The sequence below is a fragment of the Sorex araneus genome, chromosome 6 (assembly GCF_027595985.1).
Source record: "Sorex araneus isolate mSorAra2 chromosome 6, mSorAra2.pri, whole genome shotgun sequence".
NCBI classification, from domain to species: domain Eukaryota; kingdom Metazoa; phylum Chordata; class Mammalia; order Eulipotyphla; family Soricidae; genus Sorex; species Sorex araneus.
The window spans coordinates 164,723,810-164,734,476 of NC_073307.1; the positions used below are offsets into that span (position 1 = coordinate 164,723,810).

The window sequence follows — 10,667 nt, forward strand, 5'->3', positions numbered from 1 at the left end:
GAGCGAGGAGGCTCCTGGGAGTCCCCAGGAGGGTCTCTCCGACTGCGGGGGAGTCCCGGAGCAGCGGCCGGGTGGGCGAGGATGTCCCGGAGATGGGCGGGGTCCCCAGGACCCAGGGGCGGCCCGGGGACGGGGCGTGGCCTCGGGAAGGGGCGGAGCGCCAAGCCCGAGCTTCGCCGCATGTGGGCGGAGCCGGGTGGGCGGGGCTTCACGGGGCGGGGCCTCGGCGGGGGGCGGAGCGTGGCGCTCGCGCTGGTCCCCCTCCCCGGGCCCCGGGTGTCCCTGTGACGAGGCAGCGCCGAGCGGCCGCCGGCCGGGCCCATCCCGCCGCAGCGGCCCCGGGGCCGAGCAGGGGCGAGGCGGGGAGGGAGCGGCGGCCAGCGGGCCCCGCAGCGCCGACAGGTGAAGGCGCGGGGACCCCGCGAGGCGGGCCCGGCGGGCGGGCGCTGGGGGCGTGTTTGCGCGTCCGGGGGTCGCGGCGCGGGCGGCCGCTGCGGGGCTCGGCCTGCGGGACCCGCCGGCTGTGGATCTATCTGCGTAGGCGCCCGGCCGTCACGGTGCTGCAGCCCCGGCCCGAGCGGGGACCGGCGGCCCGGGGACTGCGGGCGGACACCTGAGGGAGGGAGGGCACGCGCCCCGGGAACCCGGCCAGGCCTGCCTGCAGGGCGTCGGCAGGATGGGGAGACTGAGGCAGGTGGACGGGGACGTGGAGGTGGGCAGAGAGACCGAGACGGGGAGGACAGCAGCTGGGAGGACGGAGAGTCGTGGAGGAAACAGACAGACAGACGGAGGCCCAGACCCGCCAAGGGACAGAAAGATGAAGATGGACAGATGGCTTCCAGCGCCCGACAGCAGCATTACTCACGGGGCCGGGAGCCGAGACCGGGCACCAGGGGCCGCAGCACGTCTTCCCAGCACCCCCCAGACTGGGAACCTGGCCAGAAAGAAGCTTCTGGCCACCCCAGTGGCCCAGCCCGGTGGCTCTGCCCTATGCCAGGAGCTCTGACAGCTGCACTGCCCGCTAGGTTCCTGCCCACCCGTCTCCCTTCTCGCTATCCCAGCAGCCCCAGTTTGGGGAAGGCGAAGATGAGACAGTGGCCGTAGTGTCTGAGATGGTGACAGGCCACTGGCCTTAGCCTAAGGCCTCCTCCAGCCCTCCCCGCGGCAGGCCAGGGCTGGTGTCCCGGGGGGCTGGAGCGGGCGGCCGCAAAGCTGCTTTCCTCCCCTCTCCCCCTGGCCAGAATGGTGCTGGAAGGAAACCCTGAAGTGGGGTCTCCCCGAACCTCAGACCTCCATCACCCCGGGAACCAGAGCTCCTGCGTCCTCTCCTGCCCAGGCGAAGATGCGCAGCCCGGCGAGGAGCCCATCAAGTATGGCGAACTCATCGTCCTGGGGTGAGCAGCCCTGGGCTGGGGCGGGGGGCGGGCACCAGGTAGCCCCCAAGGGCGGCCAGAGCAAGGCCCTGCCCCCCCCGCCCCCCAACTGCCCCAGCCAACAGTTGGCCGAGCCCCCTCTGTTCTTAGTGGCTGCTGCCACCACACTCAGGGCGCACCCAAGTTTCAGAGGAGGCGGAAGTGCCACTAAGCGCCTGGCGGGGGTGACGTGGGGAGGAAAACCGGGGCTCTCAGGCAGAGCCCCGTGCTGCAGCTCTGCCTCGGCGAGTCACTTAACTTCCTTGGGCTTTCGTTGCCCCCGTTGACGACTAGGCGGGCGCCACTGGGCCTCCGAGGGCCGGCTGGCCGGAAGGACACGTGAGCCGGTTTCTGCCACGCACGTAAGCCAGTGCCTGGCCCGTCGCAGGTGTTCTGGGAGGCAGGCCTGTGCCCAGCCCTTTCATGGACATTATTTCATTTCAATCTTCACCAAGATGCTGTGAGGAAGGAGGTGAGGAAACCGAGGCTCAGAGAGGGGAAGTGACTGGCCCAAGGGCACACAGCTGGTAAGTGGCAGGGCTGGGACTCAGACCCAGGGTCTTTCTTGCTCTAGGTCTAAGCCACAGCCGAGAACGTGGCAGCCAGGAGCGAAGAAACGCCAGGAGCTGGTGGCTGGCGAGGCCTCCTCCCTTCCTGGCCATCTCCTGCCCAGGACCCCTGCACCAGCCTCCTAGCGCCCCCCGCCCCCGCACCTCCTCCTCCCTGGCAGAGCCCTCTTCATCCGCCTCCATCCAGCCCCTCTTTGGCCTCTGACTCTGCCATCTGTCGGGAGGAAATATCCAACAAGCTTTGTTACCACGATGTTAATTATTTAGAAATAATAATGGCTGCTGTTGGCTGATACACAGAGGCAATGTGCTATTATTTTGAATAATAACCGCCCACAATTATCACGGGACAGCGACAGAGTGCCAGTCTCACTGCCACGTACCCCGAATGCTTTCTTCTTCTTTATTTTTATTTTTCCCGTCCACACTCGGCAGTGCTCACTCGGTGCTTACTCCTGGCATTGTGCTCAGGGGTCACTCCTGGATCCCTCGGGGGACCACCTAGGATGCTGGGGATTGAATCCGGGCCAGCCGCGTGCCAGGCAAGCGCCCTCCCCCCTGTCCTATCATATCGCACCGGCCTGAAATGAACACCTTGCCTCATTCTCACGATGAATCTGCCTGGCAAATAGGTCCCAGCTTACAGAGGCCGTTTCCCCTGGGCTAGAAGTGGAAGAGGCAGGAGCTGAGTGAGGCCCTGTCGGGTCCCGAGCTGTGTCTTGACTCACCCCAGTTTTCTCTGGTGGGAAGAGCTTACCAGGGCACAGCAGCCCCTCCTCCAAGCAGCTGCTGGTGGTTTCAGAGACAAGTGTCTGCGGGACACCATGGACACAGGGCACAGGTGCCAGACTGGCCACCAGGTGTCTGCAGAGCTGGGGAACCCTGGCCGGGCTGCACAGGTGCAAAACTCACCAGTGAGTCCCTCCCGCACGCACAGAACCAGAATCCACCAGGAGACTCCAATGTTTAGCAGTGTTTGGAGATTGCTCATCCCCGGCCTCCCGGCTCCCGAACCTTCCATGACTCCTCCGTACTCACACAGTGTCTACACTTCACACACTGGGCCCCCTTCCACCCGAATCTTCTTCCCTGGTGGCCTTTTTGCATGCCCCGTGCCCAACCCCTGCCAGCCTCTGGGCCTGGTGCCTGGCGAGCCTCCGTCTTGCAGAGTCAGGCAGGCCTGAGTTCAAATCTGCATTTTCTCCCTCAACTTACCCGGGACCTCAGGCAAGTCATTTTTACCTCCCTGAGCCTCGACTTTCCTCCTCGTAAAATGGGCAGAGGACCAGTTGCGTGCAGGACACTGCCCAGATGCCATTAGATAATCGATGGCGTGAAGCTCCAGGAACAGGAGGCTCGGATCTGGATCCGGATTCGGGCAGCGATCAAGGCTGTGTGACTCACCAGGTCTTGCCTCTCTCGCTCCATTCCCTCAGGACGGGACCGGAAAGGCAGTTGATCTGTGTGGCATCTACAGGTAGTGGCCTGCAGGGGGCGTGGCTGCACAGCCTGTTTTTCGCTGCTGGCCTGGTTCAGCGGAGGAAACGGGTCCCTTGCCCCGTCCCTTACAGGCAGTTCTGGCCAGTCACAGGCCCAGGACTAGAGATTCTGCTCCCGGAACTCGGAACCTGGGCCCTGAAGTCCCTTCTCCTGAGTTCAGGCTGGACTGCATCTAGCCAGTACTGGGCCTGGTGGGTGGGGCCCAAGTTTCTTGAAAAGTTAAGGGCGTCTTTCTCCCTCCTTCCTCCCATAGAACTGACCTCTGACCTGTGCCCATCTCTTGTGCCACCCTAGTGCCCAGCACCCAGCCAGGCATGACTGAGGTTCCCAGGAAACACTGGTTTCTTGACTGAAAGTTTTTATTTTTTGTGTGGGCCACACCTGGTGGTTGCTCAGGGCTTACTCCTGGCTCTGCTCAGGGGTCATTCCCGGCAAAGCTCGAGGTGCCATATGGGGTACTGGGGATCGAACCTGGGTCTTCTGCGTGCGAGGCCGGCTCCCTACCCGTTGTACTGTCTCCCCAGCCCCCCTGAAAGGCCTTTTGAAGATGTTCGGAGCGTCACCTCATTCCCCATACGTGCGGTTTGCTAGGCAGCGCCTTCGCGGTGGGGATGGGTCTCAGGTGTGTTTATTGGGGTCTGCCCCAAAGGTGGCAGTCCCATGTCGTCATTTTTAGATGCTTGCTCACTCTCTCTCTCTCTCTCTCTCTCTCTCTCTCTCTCTCTCTCTCTCTCTCTCTCTCTCTCTCTCTCTCTCCTCCTCTCTCCTCTCCTCTCTCTCTCCCTGCAACCCCTCTTCCTGCTCCCCTCCCCTAGCTACAATGGGTGTCTGGCAAGTGGGGACAAGGGCCGCCGGCGAAGCCGCCTGGCGCTGAGCCGCCGGCCACATGCCAACGGAGTGAAGCCAGACGTCATGCACCACATCTCCACCCCGCTGGTGTCCAAGGCAAGCTGCCATCCCGCACCGGCGTCCTGGGCCTGCCCGCCCCCAAGCGTCCTGCCCTCTGGGGCCATCCTGCCCACAGCACTCTCGGGGCCAGGATGCCCGCAGTGTCGTCCCCACCTGCTACCTCGTTAGCGGCAGGGAAAGGGCTGACGGGCCCTGTGCACTGTACACGCGTGGCCCCATATTTACTTGCCCACCAGATCCCCCTGGGGGAACATGTAGCATCATTTCATGTTATTCCCTTTCACTGGCTGAGGGATCTCCCCAGCAGTGCTCGGCGAGCCCAGGGACCACGTCTGGCAATCAGAGTTGGCTCACCGGGCTGAGGGACTCAAGGCAGGGCCTGGCAGTGTGGCACTGCTCAGGCCCTGTGGTGTTGGGGGAGCAGAGGTCCCCGGGGCCACTCTGGAGGTGCTCTGGGGTGTGGGCAAACAGTGCTTGGGGGTGAGCGAAGGTTTCTGCACATCCCAACCCCTGAGCTCTCTCCTCGCCCCTCAGCAGCATCCTAGGGGCGGCAGGACTCAGGGAGGGGGGCACCAAGGGCCACAGCAAATCACAGCCCTTTGGGGCCGGCAGATGTCAGCAGGTTCTCCTCTCCGAGCTGTAGTGCCTCGACTGTGGGGGGTGGGCACCCATGAGTCGCCTTGGGGTGTCCGTAGGCATCACGGGGTGACCTGTGTCCTACGCTGGCTGCACAGTCACCATCTGTGGCACGTGCCACGCCCCTCGCCCTGGAGTGGGCCCTGGGCCCGGGGTTCGGCTCTGGTTCCGAGGCGCGATTCTCGGGCTGCCAGCGCTGGGAGGTGACATCTCCTTTCGTCCACCCAGGCGCTGAGCAACCGGGGCCAGCACAGCATCTCGTACACGCTGTCGCGGAGTCACTCAGTCATAGTGGAGTACACGCACGACAGCGACACAGACATGTTCCAGGTACTCCCCCGGGCTCCATGTTGGAGACCACAGTTTAGGGGTTCAGGGTACAATCAGGCTGACCAGCTGCAGAGCCCAGCTCCAACGCTTCCTCGCTGGGTGACTTTGGGCAAGTCACCTAACTGCTCTGTCTTGGCCTCAGTTTCCCTGTCTGTCCCGTGGGCCCACAGTAGCTATCCTGGGGGAGTGCCGGGCAGGTCACCCATGCACGTGTGGCTTCCTAGGCGCCCCTCTCTTCTCTTCCTGGGGGTCTGTGCGGTGTGGGGGACGGAGCCCGGGCCTTCAGCGTGCAAAGCCTGCGCGGTGCCATCTCTGCATCCGCCCCCTTTCACTTTCCAACCAGCACGTGGTTTTTATTGAGTGGGGCGTTCCCTAGAGCTCCAGGGGCAGGAGGGGAGGGAAGTCAGACCCCACGAGGGCAGCCTGGCGGAAGCTGGGAAGTGGCTCATGGTGACGCTGCCCACAGGTGGGGCTCATCTGGGCACACCCTGTCCCTGTGCTGCCCTCCCCCTCCTCCCAGATCGGCCGTTCCACGGAAAACATGATCGACTTCGTGGTGACGGACACCTCCCCCGGGGGCGCGGCCACGGAGGGCCCTTCGGCCCAGAGCACCATCTCGCGCTACGCCTGCCGCATCCTGTGCGACCGCCGGCCGCCCTACACCGCCCGCATCTATGCTGCTGGCTTTGACGCCTCCAGCAACATCTTCCTTGGAGTGAGTGACCACCCCCCCACGCCCCCTGTGGGGAGGGGCACCTTCTGAGAGTGAGGAGGGGATGGGCAGCATCCTGGGCTGACGGGCCAGACCCCTGTAAGGATTCGCAAATCCCCAAACAGGAAGTGAAGTCTGGGGTGACACAGCCCTGATACCCCTCCTCTCTGGGTCCCCCCCCTTGAGAGAAACACCTGGAAGGTGGATTTTGATGCCTCATCTGGTCCCAGGAACGGGCGGCCAAATGGCGGACCCCCGACGGCCTGATGGATGGCTTGACCACCAATGGGGTGCTGGTCATGCACCCCGCGGGAGGCTTCGCGGAGGACTCGGCGCCCGGCGTCTGGCGGGAGATCTCGGTGTGCGGGAACGTGTACACGCTGAGGGACAGCCGCTCCGCCCAGCAGCGGGGGAAGCTGGTAGGTGGCTGCACTATTGTCCCCCTGCCCTGATATACCTGTCCCCTCCCCAAGGCAGGCTAGGCTTCCTGCCACAGAGGAGCCCCAGCACACTCCACAAGGAGCCGCCAGAGACCCCTACAGTGACAGGAAATGGCACCCACGCCGCTAAACCCATTTCCGAGGGGGGCTCCTGGCTGGCGGGTGAGCAGTTGATGGCCATGGTGTGGGCAGGTGCGGATCAGGTGCGCGGGGGATCATGCCAGAGATTGGACCCTGGCTGATGGCGTGCAAGGCAAGCGCCCTACCCACTGTCTTATCGCTCCGGCCGCGACAGTGGAGACTGAGCTTGCACCCTGTGAGGGCCACGCCCGGGGCTGGTGGGAGAGAGGCGGGGCCCCCAAGTAACCCCGCCCAATATGGGCGCGGCCTATTGGGAGCCACGCCCAGTACTTGCTGCAAAGGCTAGAAATTAGGCTCCCGGGGGGGGGGGGGGGGGGGGGCTCTCAAGCGTCCCTTTGAGCTGTGTTCCCTGCGTGGCGTGCCAGCTGTTTACAGGAGCTGGATTCTGCATGTCACAGGAGACCCGGGAGGGGGCATACTTTCTGAGGATGAGGCTGTGTTAGCCCACCTTAGAGGCGGAGTCCAGAGCGAGGACCCTCCCCCCCAACCCCGGCGGCCCCCTTGGAGCCCTTGCTTTTGAGCCACAGCCCCCAAGACAGCGGTGGGGGTCCAGAGCCCGTTCAGAAGCGGGAGCCTTGCCGGCCGGGCCTCATGGGAAGGAGCCTGGGCAAGCACTCCGGACACTCCCAAGTGGACGGCGAGCTCACCAAGGCTGTGCCTGGCTGTGCACCGGAGCCCCGCCTTCTCGGACCCTCACTTCTTCCCCGGTCCTTCTCCCTGTGCCCCTCTGCTTTTCTCTCCTCTACCCTCGCCTCCCCCTCCATCTCCGTCCTCCCTGGATGCCCCCTCCGGGAGGCCCCACGGGGGTGGCCGGGCCGATGGCGGCCACTCAGGCCCTGGCGTTGCCCGCAGGTGGAGAGCGAGTCCAACGTGCTGCAGGACGGTTCCCTGATCGACCTGTGCGGGGCCACGCTGCTGTGGCGCACGCCGGCCGGGCTGCAGCGGGCGCCCACGCTGAAGCAGCTGGAGGCGCAGCGGCAGGAGGCCAACGCGGCGCGGCCGCAGTGCCCGGTGGGCCTCAGCACCCTGGCCTTCCCCAGCCCGGCCCGCGGCCGCACGGCGCCCGACAAGCAGCAGCCCTGGGTCTACGTCCGCTGCGGCCACGTCCACGGCTACCACGGCTGGGGCTGCCGGCGCGAGCGGGGCCCCCAGGAGCGCGAGTGCCCGCTCTGCCGCCTCGTGGGGCCCTACGTGCCCCTGTGGCTCGGTCAGGAGGCCGGCCTCTGCCTGGACCCCGGGCCGCCCAGCCACGCCTTCGCGCCCTGCGGCCACGTGTGCTCCGAGAAAACTGCCCGCTACTGGGCGCAGACTCCACTGCCCCACGGCACGCACGCTTTCCACGCCGCCTGCCCCTTCTGCGGGGCCTGGCTCACAGGCGAGCACGGCTGCGTCCGCCTCATTTTCCAGGGCCCGCTGGACTAGGCGCCCCAGCACCCCCGCTGCCGCCCGCCCGTCCAGGCCCCCCCCCCACTTCCTGCAGCCTACAGGGAGCTCTGCATGTGGAACTCTCGATCTGCCGACCACAGCCGCTCCGGAGGGAGACAGCGAATGGGCCCCCCTCTAAACTCCGGTCTCCCCGGGGGTCCCTGAGACCCCAGTCCCGGTCTAAATGATGGGGCCCTCTGCACCAGCTGTCCCGGGTGCATGGGGGGGGGGAAAGCCCACCTCCCTGCCCCGCCACATCCTGCCGCCCACACTGTGCCCGTGGGGGAGTGAAGGGGCACGGTCCCTGATCCCCAGCTTAGTCTGGCTGTGCCCGAGCCTGCCCGGACCCTCGCCCTGCTGCCGCCCCGGGTTCCTCTATAAACCGTGCTGCTCGGCTGCCCTCAGCGCCTGCGTGTGCGTGCCTGCAGCGTCTCCCGCTCCGGAGTGACGGGTGGGGGTGGCAGGCCAGCCTGGGCATCTGCTGGTACCCGCTGGACTCCATGCCTAGGGCCTCTGGGGACAGACTCATCCCTGGTCCCCCAGCCTGGTGGAGGGGCTGGACTTGCGGAAGACAGGTCAGCTATTGGAACATCCGCACAGCTTTGGGGGAAAGGGAGGGGAGCCTCGGTGTCTTTGGGGAGCTCCCAGGGTCCACAGGCAGAGGAGGGGGCTTGCGTAGAAGGGGGAGGCGGGCCACAGTCTTGGGGTGAGCCCCAGAGTGCGTGAGCCCTGGAGTGAACAACTGGACCTGGGGCTGCAGCATCTGAGGCTGGTTCCCTGTCTGTGGACAGGCGAGGGAGCAGAGAATGAGGTGCCCAGGAGCCCCGATATTGCTAAATGCAGGGAGCAGCCACCCAGCATCATCGGGTCTCCCGTTGGTTATTGAATGTCCTGTAACCGGGGAGAGCGGCGAGGGGGTACCGCTGTGCCAGGCCATGGAAGGGGGTGCCACAGTGCCCAGGTCACAGCCAGAAGGTGGTGGCCCACCCAGGTTAATCCACAGCCCCCATCTGCCCCCAGCCCCGCTGACTGCTCCCTGTAGGGGCATTGGGAGGGAACCCCATAGAGAGGAGCACCCGAGAGGGGGGAACGAGCAATGGCGTGGCAGGGAATAGGCTGGATGCAACGAGCCAGGTGTGTGTGGGGGAGCAAAAAAGGAAACATGGATCTGGGGGCGGCACAGTCGGGTTCTTGTCTTTGGGCTGCTGCTGGGGTTGCCCCCAGATTCTTCCGGAGAAGTGAGCTAGGAAGACAGGTGGACGGAGGTTCCAGAGGGCGGCCCGGCCCAACCCCCACGAGCTGGGGTGCCAGAGACCTGATCTGGGCTGGAGGCGGCAGAGCGCCCCCTGGCGGGGAGGGGAGTATAGGATCAAATTCTCGCTCTGGGAGCAGCTCGGGGCCTCCGCCCGGATGGGTTCTGCAGAGCACTGTACCCACCCACCCCCAGCCCCACGCAGAGCGCTCAGAATCCAAGTCCTCCTACTTGTTCTCTTCTGACCTGTGGGGAACCAGATGGGAACTTTCCGCCCCCCTCGGCAGCGGGGGAGCCTGGGCTCTAGGAGGAGAGAGGTAAGTAAGCATCGTCCGCGGGACAACGCAGAGGTCAAAGAGAGCCCGGGCGCCCTGGGCGCGGCTCGCTCTGCCCCACTGTTCAGTGGAATAAACAGCCCTTTGTCACCAGGGGAACGAGGAGGGTCCCTCTGAACATCGTAGTACCTAATAATAAATTCAAGACGTCCTCACCCACCCGTTTCTCTTCTCTGGGGGGTGGAGAGGAGGCAAGGGGGTGGGGGTTGGCAGCCTCAGGTTCTCATGGTGGAAAATTCCATGTGATAATGTGCGCGTGTGCGTTTGTGGGCATGCAAACATGTGAGGCGAGTGGAAGGGATGATATGAGGGGAATCTGAGGAACATCTGAAGACAGGCTGAGAGCCCCTCCCCCAAGTCAATGAACCGACTAGCCTTGGTTTGCCCATCAGTACAACGGGTAAAATGACAACATCTTAGCTCAGGGTTTGCACAAAATTAAATAAGATTCTCCATGTCAAGCCACTGGTACAGGATGTTAGTAAGTTCGCATATTCACTGTGATCATTAAAATGCAGGAACCTCGGGTTTGATCCCTGGCACCCTGTATGATTCCCCGAGCTCCGCCAGGAGTGCTCCGTGAGCTTAGAGCCAGGAGTAAGCCCTGAGCACACAGCTGGGTGTCTCCCAATCCCATCCGACTGGCAAAGCAAAAAGTGTCACTGATCTGTGTTGCTCCCTGGTGGCAGACGTCAGCAGCACTTGCGCCCTCTATTGGCATAAATTGTAATTTCACCCAAGTTAGTGAAGATTTTTAAACCTACTTTAAAGTCAGAAAAATGGACTTTCCTGAAAACAAATACAAATACACTGAGTTTCCCCCTATAATGACAGCTACCATCGGGACCAATGATGTGCCATGCAGAACTTTGTAATTAAGAATCTGGCACCTGGAAAGTGGGCAGATGCCGGCCTGGGTCTGGACACGGCTGGGGCGAAGGTGTGGCAGGGAGAGTGTCTCACCAGGTCACTCCTTGCCTAGAACTCTACTTTGCACAACACTAGG

At 63.9% G+C, this 10,667-nt stretch overlaps 1 protein-coding gene across 5 annotated transcripts; it reads left to right on the plus strand.

The window, feature by feature from the left end:
- The first annotated feature begins 227 nt into the window (after positions 1–227).
- On the plus strand, positions 228–8,478 carry PELI3 (pellino E3 ubiquitin protein ligase family member 3). Of its 5 annotated transcripts, none has more exons than XM_004618441.2 (8): positions 228–402; positions 1,242–1,394; positions 1,868–1,939; positions 4,297–4,426; positions 5,255–5,356; positions 5,877–6,071; positions 6,299–6,487; positions 7,502–8,478. In XM_004618441.2, exons 2-8 carry the CDS (start codon positions 1,243–1,245, stop codon positions 8,069–8,071), a joined length of 1,410 nt encoding a protein of 469 aa, XP_004618498.1. In that variant the 5' UTR covers positions 228–402; position 1,242; the 3' UTR covers positions 8,072–8,478. The 5 variants fall into 5 exon arrangements, with proteins under 5 accessions (XP_004618498.1, XP_054998572.1, XP_054998574.1 ...); XM_055142599.1 differs by lacking the exon at positions 228–402 and adding an exon at positions 1,987–3,458 and having other exon boundaries at positions 1,256–1,394; positions 1,707–1,884; XM_055142597.1 differs by lacking the exon at positions 1,868–1,939 and having other exon boundaries at positions 229–402.
- Positions 8,479–10,667: the final 2,189 nt, after the last annotated feature.